General features: G+C 41.7%; 2 protein-coding genes across 3 annotated transcripts; one reads left to right on the forward strand and one right to left on the reverse strand.

The window, feature by feature from the left end:
- Positions 1–261: 261 nt before the first annotated feature.
- LOC121195025 (protein FAM222A-like) lies at positions 262–20,421 on the forward strand. Of its 2 annotated transcripts, none has more exons than XM_041058176.1 (3): positions 262–546; positions 8,572–8,740; positions 17,730–20,421. In XM_041058176.1, the coding sequence occupies exons 2-3, from the start codon at positions 8,611–8,613 to the stop codon at positions 19,139–19,141; spliced, it is 1,542 nt and encodes a 513-aa protein (XP_040914110.1). In that variant the 5' UTR covers positions 262–546; positions 8,572–8,610; the 3' UTR covers positions 19,142–20,421. The 2 variants fall into 2 exon arrangements, with proteins under 2 accessions (XP_040914110.1, XP_040914112.1); XM_041058178.1 differs by having other exon boundaries at positions 8,575–8,740.
- Positions 20,422–22,258: 1,837 nt separating this feature from the next.
- Positions 22,259–24,453, reverse strand: LOC121195393 (glycolipid transfer protein-like). The gene is made up of 5 exons (XM_041058825.1): positions 24,215–24,453; positions 23,667–23,725; positions 23,374–23,507; positions 23,119–23,269; positions 22,259–23,014 (listed from the first exon to the last, which is right to left on the reverse strand). Exons 1-5 carry the CDS (start codon positions 24,315–24,317, stop codon positions 22,832–22,834), a joined length of 630 nt encoding a protein of 209 aa, XP_040914759.1. The 5' UTR covers positions 24,318–24,453; the 3' UTR covers positions 22,259–22,831.
- Positions 24,454–24,603: the final 150 nt, after the last annotated feature.

A 24,603-nucleotide genomic window follows, 5' to 3' on the forward strand; every position in this document is an offset into this window, starting at 1 on the left:
AGGAATCGACACAGACAAAACAAAACAAAAAAAAACAACTTGCATTTGCTATGTGTCAAAATATCAGATGTTCTTCTCCTTTAAATTTTTCCGCGAAACAGCAACGTGCTTACTTTGACGGGCTTGGCATCACGGCAGCGGCCGCCTTCTCTTGCATACGATTGGCCGAGCCGTGGGAATATTCAAATACGGCCTTGATTGATTGGCCCGGAGCCGGTTTCAACAGTGCGGAGGACTCATTGCCATTCCGACATCACTCTCTGTGGCACACACAGCTTTGTCGGCTCCTGGGATGAGACGCAAGCGGCCGCACGGAAAAAACACAATCGGTGAAATTATCTTCTACACGAGTGCAGAATATGTTGAGGAAGTACAGTTAATGGAGCCAGCTTCATCAATGGATATATCTCCGGGGGTTTCCAGTGCGCATCGCGAAATCAGTGGCGAGATTGCTTTTGCAGAGGAAATACGCCTTCCGAGCAGGAGAACAACCAATCAGCCGTGGCGAACCAAAGATAAACAAGCCTTATGATAAGACAAAACTCTGTAAGACATCGATTATGTTTCTTATTTCCATCTTAACGTTTGGGGCTCAGTGTTTGGGGGCTCGTGGAAAATGTTTCTTAGCACAGTAAATGTTTTGTTTTCAATGCAGTTGAACCAGCCGAATTGATTTTTAATGGTTGCTGTGTTGACTTCACGACAATGACAGAGTAAGAAAAAAAGATGTGTGGTTGTAAAGATGCTTCGGTGCATGATGTCAGGGTTCGCCCTGCATTGATTTTAGGTCGACAGCGCTGAAGCGGTGAAAGATGCCCAGTGCGCACTAATAGACAGGAGCGTCTCGCCCTTACTATGGTCCGTATCAGTGTCCTGCTATTGCCTAATGTGTATTTATGTGGGCCGAGTCCAGCTATGAGGTCTGTAATTTATATTCACTCTATAGAATAATTAATTAAATTGCAGAATATCGCGTGAAATGCGTTTTACAGTTAAATAAAGGAAATCGCAGGCCTAAATTGGTATAATTGCTATATGGAAAAGAACCATCTAACAGTTCATAGTTTCTAAATGTTTTTTTTTCTTTAAAAACTGCTCTGTTGTGAACCAAAACAATTTCTAGTCTCATCTGTGTGCATTTGTGAGTTGGATGCTGGCTTTGCGTGCACTGAAAGGCTCTTTATATGTCAGCATCTCAGTGGAAACGGGAAGTGCTTTGAAGTATATTATCGGTCATTGAGGGCTGCCTCTGAAGGTTTCCATTTCTATTGTCTAGAAGCCGGAGGTGGGATCATTGCACCTCACTGCACCGGTGGCAGCCGAGGTTGAAGGTTAGCCGCAGCAGAGGGGCCTATAGATTATTGGCCAGGTGTGAAATTCTACCCTGCATGCTTTTCCTGCTTGTGCCAGATCCTTTATTACCTAGAGAGATGGGATGTCACAGCTTCTCACCAGAGGCAGAGAAGAAAAGCCTGCAATTTGGTGTCTTATTGTCCTCTTCTGTTTTTTTTTCCCCGGCTGTTTTCTCACCAAAAGAGAAAAGTATGTCAACTCCCCTGGGTTAATTTTTATTTTGAGGCATGTGACTATCAGGAATAGGCGTATCTTTCTTTCTTATTATTTCCTATAAACACATTCAAATCATGCCATTGTGGCCTTTGATTTACCACAGTGTCATAAAAGATTTTAGTGTCTTATCCCCTTTTCATCATAAAGTGTACTGGTTTGAGTCTATAAATCTGCTTCTCACACTCCAAGATCTTTAGTTTGAACATCTTACTTTCACCCAGTGACTGTTCAGTGCTTCATGCTTACACAGTCACAACATTTAGACATTACTTGTGATTTAGCAACTGTATTCTTTGATTATAGACTGTTAGATGTAACTAGTCATGATTACACAATAACAAATATACATGATTCTATTGCTGATTGCCTGAAATGTTTTTTGCCCAGGCTTGAACGTGATAGTAAAACTGCGTCTTACTATGAGCAGTCAATGTGCAGGTATCCCATGGGGGTTTCCCTCTGATCTCACATCACACCCCAGCATTAATTCCAACTCCATGAAGAGAAGGGATTTGTCATTTGGCTGCCTGCTTCCCTTTGCTTTCTCAGGAGCGAAGCTGAGCTCTGATTTATTGTGAAGTTTCCCCAGGCTGGCTCAATCTCCAGGCCTGCTGAATTACTGAATGGAGGAAATGGCTCACCACGAGAGTGACCTTTTCTTGAATGATTATTACCCAGGCCAGTGCAAGGACTGATTAAGGTCATGTCTTTTTCTGCCATGTCATCTGTAGCTTCACATTTAAGGCTTGTTAAATGTACAGTGGGTTTTCTGTTGTGCATCAGACTATGGTTAGGAGACTGAACGATAAGATGATATAAAACGACTTTGAGAAACATACATGCGCCCAACCTCTCTACCCAACCTACAGAGATAATGTCACTGGCTCAGTTGCTTAGCAATTTCTACCATTCACCCTTTGTAATCACCTTTTTATCTGCTAAGAGATGTCACATGTAATTACAGGCAGCCTGCCATCTTTTGAAATTTGTCTAATTGGTCTTTTCATTCTAATAGGATGAAGGGGTAGTGAGACGGGGGTTAAGGGTGGAAGGTTAAGGACTGGGCCCCTGAGGTCATTGGGGAGGGGATAGGACTGACAGGGTTATTTGGAACTCCAGTAATCTGTTTTATTTTTCTACATGATGGTGCTCAGTCATTACCTCAAATTAATGATTAAGACTGCCAAATTGCTGTTGATGCATTATCATTTGCCCTGAATAGAAAGGCAGCGAGATGATGACATCTTTAGTTGGTCCAGAGATCAAAGACCGTTTTTTTTCCCCCCCTCTAGAACATTTTGATGTTTCCGTGATGCCTGGTCGAGAGCTTATCATTAGTTTATCTCCCACGTAAGAGCCATACAAGCAGCCTTTTCTCTGCAGTATTTAATGAGTTTTTTGTTTGCTTCAAGATTTTAATGACTAGAAGGACTCGGTGACCCTTAGTGGTGTAACAGTACGCTAAACAACCAGACAACGGGGCTCAGGGAGAGGGGGTTAGGAGAACTGAGTTTATCCTTGTGTATCATGAAATCATTTTTCACTGATTTTTCTCTTCCTCTCCTTCATGAATATAGAAGTTTCAAAATGAGGCTGCCCATTCCTGAGCTGACCGACAGAAGTCAACATGAAATTTAAATCACAGTTTTGGTTCTTTTGAAGAAGGAGTTATCTTTCTGTTAAACCTTCAGCTTACTCTTTCACCATCTGTTATCTTTGAAGTCAAGGTTTTCTAAAGGCTGGACAGCATACCCATAGCTCTTTGACAGTGTGTCTCAGTGTGCATACTGGGATAAGGATAAGATAAGGCTCTGTTTACCCTCAAATGCTACCTTGGCATTGGCCAGACTTTACCCCATGCAGTGAGTTTCTTTTACCTTGGCACCGTCTACGTGCAGGGGCAGATTTGGGTCAGTACAAGGCTTTCTACTCCCTACTGAGGCTGTTCTCAAAGATAAGTTTTAATTGTGCACTTTTGGATTAATGGCTAAATTTGTGCTCACCATCTGATTTGCTGTTTTCCAAATAACAAATCCAGCGTTTAAACCCAGGAGTACAACCTCTTGTTGTATCTATTGTGCATCTAAAGATAAATAAATGAAAGCAGGGCAAAGAAAAATGTACATAAGAAAAAAAAGCCATTTATTCAACAAACTTATTATGTAGTTTATGTATAACAAACTATAAAATATAACTAATTTTCATCCAATACTGTTTGGAAAGACTGACTCACAGAAATGTTAACTCCAAAGTAAATGATTAATTGTTTGTCAAAACTGGAAGCCTCATAGACAAATACTTCACGCTGGCAGTAGCTGTGGCTGCTGCTGAAGTTAATAGTGCAAGCTCTGATCCCAAGGAGCTGAACTGTCATTCATTTTAAACCATTTGTTGCTGTAGTGTTAGATGTTAAAATAGTAAAGTACTGTAAAATGCTGTTCAAGGTTGTTCCTACTGAAGGTGGGATTTCTTTTCTACTAAAAATATAGAGAACTATGGTGACAAGCTTTATGTGTGACTGTAGAGTTTCTCTGCAGGTAGTTCAAAAAGTTAAGATTTTTCAGATTCAGTATGTGGTTTATTTGGATTTCCAAAATAACTCCAGTCAGTTAAAAGATAAATTGATGATGGAGTGGGAATAATAATAATAATAATGTGCAAGTTTATATTTAATTTATACATTCAGCAGACTTTAGCCCATTGTGTGTGTCTTTGCAATAGTGAGGCAAAATGTAGAAGGTACTATTGTGAAGAGACTGTTCCGAAAATTGTCGGTGGACGATTGGATGTTGTTATAGACTTGAAGACCTGTGATTTGTAGCACAGCCAGACTTCTATTCCCCTCAACTGTCTTGCGGTGGCTACATGAAATTTTGCATGAGATAAACTGCAATGTTAATGTTTTTTTCCCCCTTTTTCCTAGACACCCAACCATTAATGCTGCATGATTTACATCCAGCTGAATGCTGTGGACATCTGTCTGAGTATTGCCCAGCGATTGTATTTACATAAATTTTGTGCTCGCACACAAGTTGTATAGGAAACGCTTTTTAAAACTGTTGTAATACCTTTTACAGGAGCTAATCTCAATGGAAATGAGGCTCATTGTTATCAGCCCCAGGCCTTGAGTGTTCTTGCAGCGTCGAGCAGAGTGGCTCCGGGTTGTTTGGTTATCCTGTATGTGAACCTTTGTGTCCTTTTTTTTCCTTCTTTTCCTACAGAGAAGGAGAAGAGAGAAATCTGGGTCTCTCTTATATGCTACTCTGATACCAATTATGCAAACTATTATAGAATTTAACCAGGGCAGCTCTTATCGGCTAATCCAGAAGTAATAGATTCTATTAAAAATGTATGAGGGGGTTGGGGGATCTGTGTGTGTGCATGTGTGTGTGTGTGAAGAGGGGTGTATAGAGATGAACCCAGCAGCTGCAGCATCACTGCATGTCAGAATACTTGTCTGGTCTCCATTACTTAAACAGGTTCCTGCAGGGCCTACCTTGAAGACAGTATAAAAGCCATACATAATATACAATTAATTATACAGTAAGTGGATTGTTATTCACGGGCCATGTCATGTTCATTCAAATAGGGACTCTGCTTTTTTTTTCTCCTCTGTAATAACCAATTGCTCTTTGTTAATCATTTATTTATTTCTAAATTAGCCTTCTCTTTTGCTTTTGTGTTCTTTTCTCTTCCCTTTTTGCTCGTCTGCCTTTTTCTGAGTCGAAGGAAAAACATTAGCATAGCACTCACATGCTAATCCACCCAGAGAGTGAAAAGGGTGCTCGTCTTAAACCTTTTTCATTATCATCTAATTATTAACTGAGGATTCTGAGAACTGCTAACAGGAGCTGAGATGGTTTGGACAGGGAGGGGTGTATGTGCGTGGCGGGGTGAGTGAGTGTGTGTGTGTGTGTGTGTGTGTGTAGAGCCAGTGTTTATCTTTTTTTCTGTTCATTTTATGTTTGCTGAGAGGGAGGCTCTCTTTGCCGTTTGCTTCTATCTTCGCTCTGACCCTTAATGCTGTTCAGAGTTATAGACTCCAAAAGGTCAGGCAGACGCTCTGGTCTGAGTGCCTGTATAATTTAGGGCTTTTTCCTGCTTTAAGGGTTATTCTTTTGCTGCCACTTTGTACAAACAGGTGAAAAATTGGGCATGGCCCATTTTCGATTTTTGTTTTTATTTTTTTAACATAGTAGTCAAATAGCATAGACTGGACTTTAACTTAAGTCAGCCTTCCTTTTACAGCGTAAATATGATTGGTGCTCGTTTAATGGCAGTGCATCAGTAGTTGTCTCAAGAAACTAAAGCGTATATATTTTTTGTTGAACAGATGCTATTAAAATGAATTTAACAATTTAGTCATCAGCTATGTGCCTGAAGCAGCCATTACAAAGTCTCCCTCATGACCCTTCAGTTGACCTTATCGTCTTAGAAAATGCCCTGTCCTGATCCCAGGATAGATGATGTTGGAAAACGAGGCATTTTAAGCCCTGTCAGTGATGAGGGAAGAGGCTTGAAAAATAGAGTTGTCTGCCAAAACACCCTTATCAGAAAACCATGGGGGACAGTTAGATGGACTGCAAAGCACAAGGTCTTTATCTCCCTGGCACGCCCTCAGTGGACCACATCATGCTGCTTATCTGCTGCATGGATGTCGCCTGAGAGTGGGGAGGATTAGACGTCCTTGCAGCTTAAACTTTGTGTCCTTTTCCTTCATATGCACACTACAGAAGTCCTTGAAGAAATGAACTTGTAAGATAGTGGAAGGGTCGGAGTATAGGCTTTGGAGTAAATGTGAGAAATGACATCTGGTGTATAACCTCCGCAGTAATGTCCTGCTCAGAGATTAGCGACTGATTGAAGAAAACTGGCTCGGAAGGGGAGTAACACTGACCATTATACTAATGACAAAGATCTTTGGCCTTATTTGAGAAGGCTGAGTTAAACTAAAATAAGGACTGCCATTTTTAAGATTGCTGACTGTGACTGCTAAAATAGTATCTGACAACTGCAAAGTAACTGTTATCTTGATATGACATTGTACGAAAGTGCGAGACGCAAAACTTTTTTGTTGAGCAGAACATTAAATGCAGGGCTGGAGAACTGATATTGCTTGAGAACTTAGCCCAGATAATATCACGAATTCTGGGATCACTTTGATCTCTTATCTCGCTTCCCTTTTCTCGGGTAATTCTACTCAAGAGAGGGAAGGCAATTTTAAGCTTAAGTTTTCATAAAATCTCTTTAAATTTAAAATTTAGATAGCAGGATGAAAGAAACCATCATTACTTGCACTTTATGCATCATATCTAGCTCAGTTTTCTGCTTTCAGTGAAACTTTTTTCTTTAAGCCACTGCTGGCCTCACTTTGAATTATAATGACCTCCTTGATGTATTTTCTTCCAGGTGCAAATTATGGGGGTAATGGAAGGTATTCCAATTCATGTCTCATTTTCTGCTAGTGAAGGGATTTCCCTGGAGATACGTTTTCTCTCTTGTGTTCCTTCTTCGTTTTCGGCACCTCCCTCTTGACAAATGTGTGGTAATGGAAGGGTTGTTGTGAAACGGCTATTATTATATTTTCAAAATGGAATCTGACCATACTGAGGCTTTTAGCTCTTCAGATGTGTGTGCTCAGATGAGACAGGTTGCGCTGAGCAGTTTGAAGTGGGCTTGTCACCAAGGGACAGATGTTGAGCGGAGGAGGGGAGCGGGCACATGAGGAAGGGAGGAGTGAGGGTTTGGCACCTGAGTAAAATGAAAGCCACTCTGTCTCTTCTTCCTTTTGAGGCGAAGGTAATCACATTTCTGCAGCTCATCACCGAACACTCTGTTCTGTGGTTGACTCGCTTTAGCTGCCCTCTGGACCCTGAGGGAGAAATGAAGGCAAAAATCCAAAAGAACCTAAAAACCGAACATGAAAAGAGGCAGTCTGACAGCTGCATGCTGCAGGCTGATATCACCCTTGTTGGGGACGACGGTATAAAAATGAAAATACTATGTTTCTTTGCATTTGTAGTCATTGGATTTATTAACTATTAATGGCCCATACATCTGCGATATTTTGCATCGACTGCAGCTGTTGGTCTACAAGATACCTGGTTCACAAACAGTAATAATAATTTCACGGTAGCCCCAGGTTTTTTAGTTTTGCAGTGCTAGCATTCAGATTTGCTGACTATTTCAGATAATCAAAGAGAATGTCAAATGCGGTTATCACCGAAATATTCCCTCAATGCCTGGCTTTCTTTTCAAAATGATTGCTTCAATCAGCACAGCTGTGGAGAGGCGCCTTCTTTTTCAGACTCAGCCGCTCATTTCCTCTGACAATACTTAACTCTGCAAACAGCACAGCCTATTTTAGGGAGCGAGCTGCTTTTGGCTTTCTCGGCTGATCAATACAGCCATAAATTTATAGAACAAGAAACCCAGGTCTCAGGGCTAGTTACAGATTGAAACACACAGCCTGAGGCTACAGGAGGCCTTGTAAATGATGTGTGTGATTACAGCCGACAGACCAAGGTTGATAACAGGAAAGAACCATCATAACAACTAAGCAGAAGGAGGAGATGGAGTCTTCATTAAGTGATATTACTTTCATTACTGCACAGTCTTGGCAGTTCAAAGTAGGGCTCCTGAATTTTAAGACCGGCCCCGGAACTATGTGGCTTAACCATGCAATCAGAAAAACTTTTAAATTCAGAAGATATGAGAACTGGTAGGGGTCAGTTAATCTCTAGCAAGGTTAGAGGGTTTTTTTGAGCCCTATGAGTGCCTCAAAAACCACCTCATGGTGGTGTTAAAGGTGAAGTCAGAGGATCAGGAAAGTCAGTAGGTTTCATTCTCCAAGGACCATGGATGTCTGTTGGAAATTTCATCTCAGTCCGTTTAGTAGTTGCTGAGATATTTCAGTCTGGACCAAAGTGGCATACCATTAATTATGAGCATATTAGCATGTTAAAGTGGCCATAAATTAAAAACTATTTTCTCTCTCTATAGCAGGTTTACTCAGGCTGTGTGCAGCCCCAGTGAGCTATCATGCTGGCCTGTATCCAGAGACGGCAGAACCTCTCGTCGCAGCGTCTGGCCTGCACACCCAAAAGCCTCGATGTGCCCCCGCCGCCATTACTGCTGCCGATACCACCACTGCAGCCCAGCACCCACAAAGGTGAGTCGGTGTGACATGGGTGAAGACATTTGAGAGAAAGGACTGACAACATACACCAGTTAGGGAAAATAATAGCAACTGGTAGGATTTCCTGAGTGGCTTTGTTCAGCTTGACCATATCACCTCCAATTGTACATAAAAATCATACATGGTGTAAGTTTGATCGAGCAGCAAAGGCAAAAAATAACCACACATGGCACATTCCCCCACCAACCTGACTATAAAGGAATCCAAATGTTCTGGGAGGGAGGGATCTGTGTGCCACTTTCTTTTGAAAGGACATCAAACATGTGAATATGGTCACGAACAACATAAGTTAAATACCAACAGGCCTCAAACATTATTACCAAACAACCCGGCCACGAGTCAGACAGAGAACATATAAAAGTGACTGAAGTGAACAAAGTAGTGTGTGTTGTGTCTTCCTTAGCTTAGAGGTTACAGGGCATCACCATGACACACGGTCATAGCAGTTGTGTTGAGGTCTCAGCCGCTGTGAAGCTTCTTGAATTAAAATAATGGGCCTCCTGATGATGATGCATTTTAATTGGGCAACTAATCAGCGTGCTCCTGCAGTGCAAATGCGTACAGGTCAAAGTGGACTCTAAAATTACAGAGTTAATCAGCTCTCCCATACAGGGTTACTAATGATGTTCACATTTTGTGCAGAAAGTGCTCTGTGTCGTTGTTGTTTGACCTTCATCTTGACTGATTATACTGCAGTCACTGAAAGGTTGAGTGGGTATCTTTGGGACTAACCTGAATTGACATTCGTGATTAGATTTCTTTCAATTAACTGGTTAAATGCGACATGTCTGCAGGAATTAGTTCTTGGTCTCATTCTGGCTTTTTTTTTTATGTGCGTTACTCTACATCCATATTATTTGCACTGCGGTCCAGATACATAGTCTTTTTTCTTCCTGGATAGTCTACATTCATATGATGAGATCATAGTACCACAAATGAAGTTATTCTGCTGTGGTTTCCTTTTCTCGATTGCTTTAAAAAAATTGCTGATGCCTTATACTTCTGTGCTGGGTCTGGTTTGAAGCTATATCGAAGATCTATAACTACTTATAGTTTAATGGTTCAGCTGTGTGTGTGTGTGTGTGTGTATTGCAGTTCTCTAAATGCGCTTAGCCATGAAACATCTAAATCATTTGGTCCCTTAATGATGTCTTGTTTTTCTTTTTGGTATAGGTGTGTTGTGTTGTTATTGTGTTGAGCGTGTGCTGTCGTATATTTATTGTGTTGTGTTCGGACTCATGGTAGAATAGAGACTGTACTGCAGAAGCTAACAGGGATCGTTGCAAATGAAATGACACGGCATGGCTCAGAGCATGGTCTCAGAGAAAGCAAGAGTATGCAAATATTGTCCAGTAGCATATTGTACATTCAGATTTTTCACACATTTAATTGCCTTGATTTTACTATCAGTGTTAGCTGAACCTATGCGTCATATGTGCACCTTTAGTCTTCTGAGCAAGGCGGTGGTCAGGATTATCTTATCTGACTGCTCCTGTTCCCAGTAAATGTTTTGTTCATTTGCATGGGCCTGTGCATTGTCATACAGGAGATCTTTGTTTGTGTATCGTGCACTGTGCTCCGAGACAAAGTCTAACCTTCCACTGAGTGTGTGTTACATAGTAAATGTATTTCATTTTCAGATTTAATGGCCCGGTAATTATCAGATTTCAGTGATGGGTTAACCTAATACCTGCACGCACGCACAGGTGTTTTCACTTATTCAGGATAATTGGACCTCTTCTCAGGTTGAGGTTGGGTGGAGCCATGCTTGGGAATTTTCTGAGGTCACCAAACTCCATCTGCTTAAAAGAACCATAAAAATTCTAATATCTAAGAGGTGCAACAACCCTAACCTTGCAATCAGCCAAAGTTGGTTTTATATACTCAAAAACCAACTGAACTCAAGTTTGGAATTCTGAAAATCCTTCCCTCCTAAGCTCCATGTCCTCATCTCCTCACCTCCCATCTCTCCTGCTGGGTGAAATGCCTCTTTGTCTTTTTTTGTTATTAAAGATTAATTAGGAATCAGTGGAGCACTTGTCTGCTAAACGTTAGCACAGAAGGGCCTAGTTTCCCTCAGGCAGAACCAGGGGTGCTTTTCTCATCCTGTTTACCTGCAGGGCCTCTCCCCCCCCACTTGAGTTTTATGTACTGCGACTGTGCGTAGTGCAGCACCCTCCAGCTCCAGTCTGACATTTCAAGCACAACCACAGGGAATGGACTGCTGATGGGAGCTCAGTCTGTGTGGCCCAGGCTTCTTCATTAAATGAGTCGTTGTTGGATCGAGTTAAATGGGGACAGTCTTTGGTCACTGCTGCGCTTCTGAAAGCCATTTCCATTTTTAGCTATCAATAAATGGAAGGCACAGGACATGAAAGCTCTCAGCCACACAAACCCATGTGAAAGATTTCTGAGAAACGAGTGTTGGGAATTATGTGATGAGAGCGAATGAGAGCTGTGCTCTTCTCTGCTATCTCAGCTTGAAAGCAGGGGCTGGAAATGCTTTTTTTTCCCACGCTGCTGGCCTGTGCTCGGGCCGGCTTTTAGAGGGGAAACTTTGCCCAAGCTGGGCCAAGCGGCACAGAAACAAATGAGGAGTGACACTGGTGCAAAGGAGAATTCGCCAGAGCCTCCTCGAGCACACATAACTAAGTGTTCAACCCTGAGGTTACTCTGTTCTGTGAGCACCCTTCATGTAGAGATTACTGACATGGAAAGAGGGAAGCATGTGAAAATGGGGTGAATGAGTGACTGTATTTTTATTTTTGTGTGTTTACGGAAGAAGGTTGTGAAAAGAGAGGTTAGTGTGAGTGAGGTTTAAAAGCATATGCTCTGGTGTCAGCATGTCCTGTGTCTACTTTTTCCACCTCATCCATCTTTATCTAATGGTCCTCCTGGTTGTAAGGGTGAGTAAACCACATGGAGACATTAACTGGCAACCTTCTTTTAACCTCTTAGGAGATAAATATTAATGCTTTTACACTCAAGTATGAAGAATATGAAGAAAGCAGCTGATACTGCACCTTGCTGGTGACGATACTGTTAAGACCTGTGTTAATCAATATATTTTATATCAACATTGAATGAAATGACTCTAATGTGAAAGGGGTCGTTCAGTGACAGATCAGAGAATTAACATTCAGTTGTTTTCAGGATTTCTCAGCACATTGTTTTGGTTTTAGTACACATTTACGATACAGTTCGTGTAACCAGTCACATCAGCTCTGTTTCTAACAGCAGCTGTTGTCAGCAGACATCTCTGTTAAACCACTGCATGCTACCTGCCTAGCACCAGACACCAGACAGAAAAAAAACATAACTAGCAAATTCAAAACACTTCATTGTTGAAAACACGGTGCTATAGTTGCCAATTTGATCCCAGAATTGACCCAGAATCTAAAAAATGAGCTGATTTTAAAATGCATATTGCGAACTGCAGCTGTGACTCGCAGCTCCTTGGGAGTTGAAGTTAACTTCTCACCGTTTGTTTTTATGTAAACAGGCTTTTACTTTTTAAAGTTATTTTCTACAACAGATGTTTATATTTTGCACTAACTCACCTTGGTGAGTTACATGTCCATCTAGGCCACATAAGTGCTCCAACAGTGAGTTGCCTACAATTATCAATAAGAAAATGAGTGGCACTTTTACTTCTCTGTGCTCTTTGACATGTTATGCCCTTGGGTGAAGTTGGATATTGACTGTGGTTGTCCATCACCAATGATTATAATTTCACATGTAATCAGATAGATGATGCAAAAATAAATAAACAGCATAAATTTGGTTTCAGTTCGTAGCTTGAATTGAGAGGGAGAACCCAGCAGCTGCTGGTTTTGGTGTTACTGCTCTGTCTAAGCAGCAGATAGTCAACTGCAGAGGCTCATCTCAAACAGATGAATGAAGGCAGGGCCAATTAATTACATGGTTCTAATGACTGGGCTTATTGGGCCAACTGGGTGCAAAGAGGAGGTTGTCATGGTAACAGAGACATAGGTTTTAAATGCATTGTGAATGTGCTGAGCTCAGTGCCTGGTTATTAAGGTAGGCCGGAGTATTTTAAATATCAGGATTATTGCTGTGGTAAACAAGTATTTATGCCTGCTGAGGAGCACTGTTCTGTAATTAACTGCCAGTTCTCAGTGCCACGTTCCTGCTGAGGATTTGAGTCTTGTAAATGTGCTATCTCACAAAAGTGTTCACAATAAATCTTCAGTATAACATCAAAGACCTCTGGGATTTTTGTCTGGCACTTCAGCCAACATGTATGGATATTAATAAGGAATAATTTATGAATTTTATAGTTTTATCTCATGTGGGAAATCATATCTAGTGGTGATTCTAATCGTTTTCTTATGTTGGCCCTCTGGGTATGTAATGGTTGGAAGCAGTGGTTTTGGAAAAGCAATGAGCTTGTCCAACTCCTGTTTTCAGCCCTGCCTCTGGGGCTTGTTTTGCCCATAAATTAGTGATTAACTTAAACTGCTCCAAAACAATGAGGTCTCCGCTCTAATCTGTGGGGAAATGGCTTCAAGTGTGACCACGGGGAAAAGATTAGCCAGTTTTAAGTGGCAGAATTGTATGGGGGTGGAATCAGGGTTTTGAAAGACCATATATGAATATAAACAGCAGGGTATGATTTAAAAACACAGTGTTTTATCCCTCCAGACTATTTTTATGCTAACACTTATAAAATCTTTTTAAGTCACAAATGCACACACATACTTGTACTTATATTTTTGTGAGGACACTCATTGACATAATGCATTCCCTAGCCCCTTACCCTAACCAAAACCCGAACCCTAAAACCATCTCTTAACCCTCAAACAGCCCAACAAAATGTCCTCACCTTCCCACATTGTCTTTCTTTGGTCCTCGCAAAGATAGATGTACATGGACATACACACACATGTAATAAATTATGCCTAGTGGTGATTTAGGGTTTATGATTTGCCCCCCCCCCCACCACCACCAACTGTTTCTTTCCAAGTCTCCTGCATGGAAAGAGGAAATCGGGATTAGGTGTCTCCTATGAAAGTGTGCCAGTTTCACTCAGCATGGTGCCACAACAGTTGAGCAGCATGTTTAATGTGCTGAGCCCCTTCTAACCAAAAAAACATTCGAGCCTGACTAGTGGGACCATTAAAATGATCTCAATCTAGAGTTCTAGATGCATCATGCATCATTATGCAGATTTTTTTTGAGGAAAAGCAAAAATACAAACAAGCTTTTTAATCCTGCATAACCTACTTCAATCAGCCCTGTCTGAAAGCAAAGTGGGAGAAAAAACCGTTGAAGGGTCAAAGAATTTACACTGCACGATGCCTCGGCCAAGGCTGTTTGTGAAAAGTGGCTGATGTTATTTTCTGTGCTGTTTTTTTTTTTTTTTTTGGGTCTTTCTCTGCGCCTCTGCTCTCTGTCAGGGTTGAGGAGTGAAACAGCGTGCTGTCGGCAGGTTCAGGGTGATTAAGTGCTTAAGGTCAGACTTCTAATTATCTCTCTGCCATTCCTTACCTGACAACATGTAGCTGCCATTTTCTTGTTGTCATGTGAACAGCCTCATATTTGTTTGCATTTCATTTAATTTCATCTTAATTTTACGCCGCTTAATTTTCGTTGGGACTGCAGTAAAGAAACGTAGGAAGTGAGTGTGTTCACACCCGTTACTTAGAGCTGTCCACTTGTGATCAGATCACCCGAGATGCATGTTAATGTATAGCTGACAATCTAAAGATTTTATTTATTTATTTATTTTAATTTGCAAAAAATCACAAGTTAATGCTACAGTCCACTGTTTCACAGAGGTAAAATCAGAGAGAAGAGGCAAGGTTAGAGAGAATTTTGTGCAGCTGAAATGTTTTTCCTTCATCTTTCCTGTTGTAATACATCCACCCCTCATGGTGTCCCCAGGTTTGGGTGAAAAATGTAATGGATGCAATTTTTGAGCCACTTTCAGTCGGTCTATGGTATATGCATTTCTTCTAGCTTAAGTGCTGACTATGTACTAAAAATAAGCCTGCATTAATGTACTACTAGAGGAACAACATGAATAATCTCATCTCCTAAAGGCAACATAGGCTGATTAAGTGACTCATACATTTCTCATACAGCTGCTGTGCTGTAGCTCAGACATTTCACCTGCTAGGTGAAAATATTTACTAATTTACTGGCTCATACATTTTTGTGCTGCCATTCAAATGCCTAGCTGGCTGAATATAATGACTGCAGCCTGCTAAGAATTAATAAGGTTGGAGGAAAAAGTTGGCCTCATTTGTACATTTTTACTTGTTTATTTGCGTGTTTTCAGGATAAAGGCCAAAATGAGCTGGAGGCGACCGATGCACATGTTTTGAAATACACCGGCTGTTTAAAATGGTCAAATGCCCAGCAAAAGCACTAAGCTGAAGCTTTCAAATTCAGACTTGCTCTGATTTCTGGAAAGTGCAAACGACACCCGCCGCAGAGCGCCGCAAAGCACCACAGAAGCACGCCGTCAATTATCACTTTCACTTACATGTATGGGCCTTCATGTTGAGAGTTTGGGTGAGACCGCAGCCTCTACAAAGTGGGTGCTTGCCTTCTTGGCACATTCAGAGGGAAACTTCAGTTATCACAGTGCCAGATTATAATTAATGAACCACACATTTTAGGTTATTTTCGAGTTGCAGGAAAGCCACATGAAATTAACGAAATATTGTCAACAATGAGTTCAGTATACTTTTTACTTTTACTACTGCTACCACATGCCGTCGGAAAGCCTCCACAGACTGGTAAACATGACATGCTGTGCTCAGTTTACCGCAATTTAACACCACTGATTGGTAATGAAGTCCTCAAGACTGAAACGGTCACCTCTGGTTGTAATTTAGAGCAGCTTTAATGCTGGTCATGTTGTTTCTGATCTCAGTTTTTAACTTCACACTATCCAGTAGTTGGGCTTCTTTCAGGACCAGCTAAAATAATCAGTTTTTTCATGCATATTTCACACAGGACTCGTCCTCAGATGATAAATATGTGAATGCCGAGTGGGGACGGCCTGTTTGCTAATGAGGTTTCCATAGTGCCACATTAAGGCAGCCGCAGTGGGAAGTGCAGCTGTGTTGTGTCTCCATGGCTCTGACAGGGCTGTAATCTCTGGACTAACAATATCAGACACCCTGTGAAGACGAGTTAGCATTCAAAGTGTTTGAAATGTTTGTGGAACAGCAAGCCAGTCGCCGCATGCACGGGGTTAACGCTGACATTTCACTGAGCAAGAAACGGCTAAAATGCCTCACTAGATGATCTGTCTTTGGTAACTGAACAATATGATCCAGGGCAGAAAAAGGTATCGTTGCTGGTGTGTACTGATGCAATGCTTTATTATGTTTTTAAATCATTTCCCACCATCTCAGCTTCTTTCAAGTCGATGTGAACCTCTTCCTCTTCGTATCATTTATGGCCATGAATATTCAGTTTTTAGCCAAAGGCCAGAAACTGTTATTGCAGCTGGTTTTTCCTGTTACCTCTTTTTTTTTTCCATGAGTAGGATTATGGGAAACTAGAGAGGAGAGAGCTCCCATCTTGGTGTTGTATATAGTATAAACACCTCTCCAACATCCCAGATGTCATTGTTTTCTATAGCAGCACTACACTGTGATACATAATAAGCAGTGTTTTGCTTTGTTGTATTTCTCTGTAGAATTCATTCATGCTCCTGGCACCATGGCGCTGCTCCTTCTGCTCCACTGGGAGATTTCAGGATGGATTGAACACTCCACTGTACCTCTTTCCCCCATTTTAAACACCCAATTTATTTCTTTCATGAGATGGATCTTGTAGATTGAATCATTTTCACAGTCGGGAGGCTCACTGTAGGCCTGAAATGAAATGAACTCCCAAATCAATTTCAAATGGGAACAACAAGTGAGCCTCTCCCCTGCATAGCTGGAATTGGTTTTGTTATTGAAAATGAAATGAAGTGTTTTGTTTTTATTTTTAGCCCTTTTGTTGCAGATTACAGGCTTGTTATTTTGCCTGCCATGATTTCCACCGACTCACAGCGTGATCGAGGCTTAATTTCAGCGCCTTTTCTTTTTTTCATGTCAGGAATTCCATGAAAGTGTCACTTTGAAAGGTGGCGGTAATTTCAAACAGGTGATTTATTTAACGGGGGCCCCTTTCCCACCTTCCCTTTGTCGCAAAGAGTTAAGCAGCCATGAAATTACCTGAATAATAGTGTTTAAATCCAATCTTAGTTTGTCCCGTTAGCTTTTCCCGCACACAATTCAATCAGCGGTGCTCTTGGTGATTGCTCTTTTTCCATCTGCAACAACTTTTCCTTCACAATTTAGGCTCCAGGCTTTTACAGTAGAATCAATTCAGGTTCATAAAAGCATGAAGGGGAACAAAGTTTCACAGGCAGGAACTGGTGATGCTTGAATGGTTACAGGGGAACAAACAAAAATAAAGTATTGATATTTTTTTAATTACTGAAATATCAATAACCATTCATAACAGTTTATTAACTATCATTATGTTAAGCTGTGATTTTTTTCTCTTTCTCTTTTAAAGAAAGCTACAACAATTTTGTCTAAAGCACTTTTTTCAGTGACTGCATTCAGCTTCCCTCCTCCAGCTCTGGTTCAACAGCTAAGTACCTTCAAATGAATCTCATTGGAGCCACTGCAGTAACATGACCTCCTCTCCCCTCTCCTGTTGCCACTGCTCTTCTTTTGATTTCCTTGGGTAAACTAATTCAAGGTTGAACAAAATCTGAATTCATTTCATTAAAGACTGATCAAGCAGCGCTGGGAGGTGTTTCCCTCCCTGAAATTAGTTTAGAAGACATGTCGATGTCTCCCGTTATTTCCTAAAATAGGTTTGAGATTGAAAGAGAAAGAAAAACAACAGAAAACACAAGAGGCGAGGTTTCATTGGGCTTCATTGGAGTCTAATCACTTATTTTTGTCTTCTTCCTTCTCAGGCGAGCCAGCCTCCATGATTTCTCGGTACCCGTCTCCCGCAGAGTTGGATGCTTTTGCCCAGAAGACCGCCAACAGCCCACTGTCTATCAAAATCTTTCCATCTGACGTTCGGGTGCCACAGCACAAACAGCTTAACAAAACAGTCAATGGCTTAGACACCACAGGCCACCGCTATAGCCCGTATTCACATCCGTACTCAGGAGGCTATCAGGGCTTGTTGGCTATTGTCAAAGCCTCTGTGGTGGTCAAAGGTGTGGTGAAAAACTCCGAGGGCAGGAGGACTAAACATGCAAACACCCAGGCTTCTGTGGCACCATATAATAATCCTCTGAATAATGGCTACACTGTCAGACACGGGCACAAGGCCTATCATATAAGCTCATGTAAGCTCCCTGATGTACCCATTGAGACACTTTGTTCTAGTGCAGGGATGGCCTCCGGAGATCAGAGCCTAGTCCCCCAGTCTGAGCTGGCAGAGGTTCAAAGCCTGATGAGGCAGATGAGCAGAGTTCCCCACAGCCAGGCCCTGCAGCTGGGGGGGGAGGCTCGAGCCAGCCCCTCTCTGCAGGCTGTGGCTGCAGTGGCACATTCAGACTCAGACTTTGTCCTGGGAGTGCCGCCCCAGAGCAGTCTGGCATTCACAGGAGCAGTGCTGCCTACACAGAGTGCAGACATAGCCAAAGCTGGTTACTTAAAGAAAGGAGACTACACAGTGTGGCAGCACAAACATCAAATTCAGCAGCAACAGCAGCAGTCGTATCAGCAGGTAGCAGTGAGGATGTACGGTGTGAATAACAGTGCTCAGGGGCACAGAGCAGCAGAGGCTGGGGTTGGCCAGTCTCCTGAAACCTGCCTCCCTTTGGCATGCTCCTCGCAGCTGTCTTACAGGCCGCATCCCCCCAATGTGGGCGCTGGGCAGGAGCGAGTCAGCAGCTCCTCTCTGAACTGTGCTGCCACGCAAGGGGAGTTCTCTGTCGGACAGTACTTCGCTCCTCTCTGGGACGGTGTTGTGGCCACCCCCAACAGCGACTGTTATACGTCTCAGGTGCTGGCAACGGGTACATGTGCAGCCAGGCCTAGAGACCTGGGGCTCTCCCATCCCCATCTCCACCCAAACCGCCATCAACACCACCACTCTCAGTGTCACCAACCGCAGATCCACCCTCCTCTTCCTCCACAAACCCACGCCTACAGCACAGACCAAAACCTCTGTTGTGGGCTGCCTAGTTCTAGCCTGTGCCACGCTGCCGTACTTAGCAGCAGCCTGCAGTCTCTGGAGTGCCTCATCAGTGAGATCCACCCTCCCTGCATCAAAGAGCGCATGCTGGGCCGTGGGTACGAAGCCATGGGGATGCCTCAGCTGCTGGAACACCACCAGCAAAACCACATCCAACTCCCTGTCTACAGATAAGACAAGGTGCTGGCACGCAACAGGGACACAGAAGTGACAAACTTATTACAGGCAGCGGAAGGGTGTCAGTTCAGACATCTCTGAGAATGAGACATGCCTTTTTTGTTTGTGCATGTACTGTATTTGTAGGAGGCTTTGCGTTATAAGCCTGAAGGTAAATGATAATCATGACTTAAGAAATAGGTTTATCTTATGGACTTTTCATGTTTTATTTTTGTATCTTAAATGGCCATCAAATATGCCTGCTGTTCTTCATTTAATACTGACGCTGAGCACCCAATCAGAATTTGCCATTACATTTTAACACGAACTGTCAGTTTTGCAGGGGATTCCCCTGTAGGCCTTTACAATAATGGAAACTTGCTGAACTGAAATAATCATCGGTACCCTTCGGTAAAAACACTTGAATCTGAGATGGATCTCCGTTAACAGTTTTCGTGAATATATTGTATATTTTTTACACACAATGGCTTCTTACTTGAGAGGGAACATTGCTTAATTATGAACTGAAATTTTGATTGTCTGCTGCTTTATTGTGGATTTTGTTTTCAGTGACTCCTGTGTTATCAGACACACACACAGTGGCCCAGCTTCTGCAATAGGATGCAAATCTCCTAGCCACTGTAAGGGGAAACATTTTCATCATTTGCGTACAAATGTGAATATATATATATATATATATAATTTTTTTTTTGTTATGCAGTCATAGACGATGTTTTGTAAGTTAACATCTTAATTGATTTAATGTAGTCATGCTCAGCTCAGCATACTAGGACTGTTGCATATCCAAATCAACACTGTGGCATTCAGGCCAAGCAAGATGTGCCCTTTGGTTGTATTTTTGTTAACGTTTGAAATTTTAGGAGGTTGTGTGGACATTTTTCCTGAATGAAATAATGTGTTTCTCCTGGAGGGTTGTGACACTGTTACACAACACCTGGGTATAATGGAGTGCCATGTTGGAGAGCAGGCCACCTGAATCATTTATATTTATCTTCTTTGTAGGGCTATATTATCTCTGATGGTGTGAGATGTGTGACTGAGTAGATCTTTGCGTGTCTGCACTGGTTCTGTGATACTATTTATTTATGTTGGCCTGTTGAGTTACATAGCAAACTGTCTCTATAATTATAAAGTGCAATTATTATATATGAACATGTGAGCGCTCTCCATGAAGTATGTTGTTGAAATAACTACATTTTTGCAATGTATGACCCTAATCCCTCACCCTTTTTTTGCCTCTTCTTAATAAGGATTGTCAAGTAAATGAAATTTTCTAAACCCAGGAAAGAGTTTGTGTTATTACATATTATTAGTCATTACCTGTCAGACATGTAGCTGAGAAGATGGTTAGATTATATTCATGAATGATAAACTAGTTGCGGAAAGATGAGACATTTTTCTGGTTTTATTGCAAAGGGATTTAAAGCTTAACCACCAGGCAAGCCTTTTTGGCAGCCATAGATCTCATTTTATTAAGCTCCATCTTTTCACTGGAGGATCTCAGGTTTATAATATGATGTAAGTCAATCCTTAGATAAAATACATTGGGCTGGTTCCTCTATAAATAATGCAAGTTGAAAGTGCTAATTTTGTTATAGTGAATTATGTTAGTCTAGATGGATGGCCAGCGCTTGAGGCAGATGCCATGGAATACTTCGAAATACATATAAATGTACTGGCCTTCTCCTAAAGATATTACATTTGTGAATGAAAAATACATGCTTTCTTGAAGACATATCCACAAGAATATTACTGTTCACATTGCTTAGAAATGGGCTTGCCATTACCCAGCTACTGAATTGCTAATCTTAGATGGTGTGCCTGCATGCACCTCTTATTTCGCTTCATTTGTCCCCCTAAATTGGATGCTATAGCAGTAATGTAGTTTAGATCACCACAGACATAAAACGCACACCCACTTTAAGTAGCCTATTATAAAACAAATAACCTAGATGGCGTGAATAATGGCATTAGACGCACTGTTGTGAATAAAAGTGCAATATTCAATTGATGACTTCATTGCAGATAAATATTTCAGTAAAAGGTCAGCTGCTTTGTCATTGAGGCTTTGTCGTAAATGATTTCCTGTCTTTAGCCTATTGTGTCCAGGCTTTGGCTTCGAGCTTTTCCATCCTATCTATCAGTTGGGACAGGCCAGGCTGATAAACCTACAGGATTACAGGCATGCTCCTTTTGCTCTCTCTCAGAGACGATTAGCTCAGGCCAGGCTCCTCTGGGAGAGGAACCAGAGCCACTCTGGCCTCTGGGACACACTTCAGATAAGTAAGACTGGGCAGAGGAAGAGGTTGGTTGAGTTGGAGGATTAAGAGGCATGAAAAAGAGAGGGGATTTTTCTCAGATTTACCGCTGGTAAAAAAAAAAAAAAAAAAAAAGCAAAAGCAAGCAGCTGTGTTCCAGCTCAACTGTCCAACGTTTTTTTCAGCATTCAGCCTTGGTAACATTTTTGAGGAGGGCAAATTGAGGTCTATCAAGAGCTTTTCACATACTAGCTCTAGCAGAATTATTATTAACATCAATAAAAACAGATTTAAAGAGCCATTTAAAATCTCATTTGGCTGAGACTGGGACTATATCTGTATTGCACAGTTTGATTTTTATCAGTAACATAATTTCAAATGTTTCATGCAGTAGCTGCATTTAAAAGTGAAAACAAAAAAAAAAAAAAACAAGTAAATATCGCCACCTAGAGTAAAATTCATGAACTGAATGTGATTTTACTGGTTTGATTAAAAGTTTTTACACTTTGGTTTATTTTTAGTCAAACATTAAGCTCTCATGATAAAAACAAATTTGATCATAACAGATTATCCAGAAACAAACAACAACCTTTTAAGTATTCATAGAGAAAATTTGGATCTAGTAAAGTAGTAAATTATTCATTCATGTGCACATGAGATGCTATCTTCTGAAATGAAAACTATTTTAGACATTATGTGTATGTAAAGGAAGTTAGTTTTAAACACAAATGGGAACAAAAGCCACAGAACAATACAAACTAAACAACCACACCTCTCTGTTAAACACAGACACACCACAAACTCAACAAAGGCAAAAAATATTCCCTCTTTGAGACAGAACTGCTGGCAAATATATTATTATATTTTTTAAATTGTATTTGTTCAGTTACAACAAGGCACTCTGTGGATTTCAGCAATTATACAACCGGAAATGTACTGTTAAAATTTCTAAATTACTACCAGGGCTCCTGCTCCCAGGTTAACAGTGGAGGTAACTCCACAGCTCAGGAGGCAGAGAACATCTGACTGTTGAAGTAACAGATCTGTTAATATTTCAACACTCAGCATTTACAGTCTTGTATTCTTCTCTTGAACAGGTGAAAGCCACCAGTTAATGTCATTTAAAAAAAAAAGCAGCCAAGCAGCACAATACCATAATCCTGCACGAGAGCGAGAGCCACACTGCTGCTGCTGTAACAATCTTGCAATTGAAATTTTATACAAGAACAAAAAAACACAACCTTCTGCTAGAAAGACAGTTTAAAGGCATTTGCATAATTTTAAAACCAAATATTAAGTGAGGCATAATCAAAGTAATAAATACCACACTGAAAGGAAAAATTAAAACAACCCTATTAAAAACACCTTTGAAAACCGGGCTTGTCTGACAGACAAGACGGTGATCCAGTCCAGTTATGTCCTGGGAACATCAAACGGTGTAATCCAGCTCTGCGTTTAGATTTGTGTACATCTCGTAGATGGCATCTACAGTGGCAGTGTAATTAACCAGGAACTGACGCACATTTGCCAGACAGTCCTCATCTTTCACTTCCTCTCCCTTTGACAAGGCCTTGAGGAAGTTTGATCTGTAGGGAGCTGCAAGTAATGCTGCCTGTAATGGACAAAAAACGAAAGAAAAAAAAAAAAACTTAGTGCACAAACCACTCCCTGCGTTTTATTAGAATAAATGGTTAAGAAAGGGTATATTTTCCTCACATTGAAAATCTTTTGTACAATCCAGCCGTGGTATTTCTTCAGTGCCTGTTCGTAGGCTTTGGTGACATTGACCCGAATCAGGTTGGGGTTGTTCTCATCTCTTTCACCGTCTGCCAAACTCTGCAGCAAGATCTGTATGAAGCGGAGACCCCTGCAGGAGAGAACCAGTATTGAAAAAAAAAAAACCCATAAGCCCGACTGCTTCAGTTCAGCAGCCACACAGTTCAACATACAGTGAGTTCAGGGAGTTCTCACCTTTTCAGCCACATCAGAGCTAATGTTGCTCCAACTTTAGGCCACTCTGCTCCATGGGCTTCTCGCTCTGCCTCCAGAATGTCCTGCAGGGTGGCGTACTTTGCAGGATCCTTGAGGTATACTCCTCTAATTTTCTGAAAAAGCACATTTTGAGTTGAGTTTGCACTTAATGAAGCTGCACCATAAAGCACCAGCTCACATTTAAATTCCTAACTGTGGTATAAAAAACACACCAGTGCACAAGCAGAGGCATTAAAAAAACACACACAGACACACACCGATCCGTATCTTACCGTTATATTGCCATTAATGTCAGATTTGATGACTGTAAATACTTTTGATCCCAAGCAGTCTGAAACAGAAAGAGACATTTGAGAGCAAAGCAATAAAATATGAATGACTTCATCACACATGTCCCTGGCTCAGAGGGGAGCGTGAAAACAAATAAGCCTTTACAAATAGGATGGGGGGGGGGGGGCGCAGTGAATGCATAGTCTCAGTTAAGTCACAATGAGGTCAATGTGTGCTCTGTTCAGTGAGTAAACAAAGAGTTTCTCTATAGGCTTCACGGCCGCAGCTGGTTCAGATCCCCACCGTGAGCCAGCAGCTCCACTTCAGCCGTGTGTGTGTGTGTGTGAAACGACCGCGTCCTGTCTTAAAGGCGCACTCATGGGATCACACGAGTGACAAGACGTTTGAATCAACATGTCATGAGGAAGAAGTCAGCAAAGTATGAACCTTGGCAGCGACCGCAGCGTCTGATAAAGTCGTCTCATTTGCGTGTGTGTGTGTGTGTGTGTGTGTGTGTATATGCATCGACTTCAGGTAGAGGCATACTCACCAAAAAATGACGGAAGATGAGAAACAGCCTCCAGGAACAACTTTGTGTCTATAGACTTGTCAGGAGGCAGCTCTTTGAATTGGTTCTCCAGTAAAAGAGCCATGATCCTGCCGAGTGAATGCCCGTAATAAAGCAGCAGCAGCGGCGGCGGCGGCGGCGACGACGGTAGCCGTAGTATCGAGCTGCTCTCGGCTGGAAAGAACCCGGAACTCGCTTCTTGTCAGGTGGGTGGGGAAGCGCCACCAGCAGCCCCTATCACTTTCGTGCTTCTCCAACAGGTGGGACATTGTGCATGGGCATGTTGAAACCCCCGCTGTATGTCCGCAACACACTGCACAAAGACAATGGGCTAATTTGAGGTACGAGTTATACTTTATTATACCTAAGGC

The sequence above is a fragment of the Toxotes jaculatrix genome, chromosome 16, assembly GCF_017976425.1.
Source record: "Toxotes jaculatrix isolate fToxJac2 chromosome 16, fToxJac2.pri, whole genome shotgun sequence".
NCBI lineage: Eukaryota > Metazoa > Chordata > Actinopteri > Toxotidae > Toxotes > Toxotes jaculatrix.

Excerpts from the sequence above, each read along its gene's own strand:
- LOC121195393 (XM_041058825.1), bottom strand. The coding sequence starts at position 24,317 with ATGGCTCTTTTACTGGAGAACCAATTCAAAGAGCTGCCTCCTGACAAG. Across the intron at positions 23,508-23,666 it reads ACATTAATGGCAATATAACG|AAAATTAGAGGAGTATACCT; the intron begins GTAAGATACGGA and ends GTGCTTTTTCAG. Across the intron at positions 23,270-23,373 it reads GCTCTGATGTGGCTGAAAAG|GGGTCTCCGCTTCATACAGA; the intron begins GTGAGAACTCCC and ends TCTCTCCTGCAG.
- LOC121195025 (XM_041058176.1), top strand. The coding sequence starts at position 8,611 with ATGCTGGCCTGTATCCAGAGACGGCAGAACCTCTCGTCGCAGCGTCTG. Across the intron at positions 8,741-17,729 it reads GCAGCCCAGCACCCACAAAG|GCGAGCCAGCCTCCATGATT; the intron begins GTGAGTCGGTGT and ends CTTCCTTCTCAG.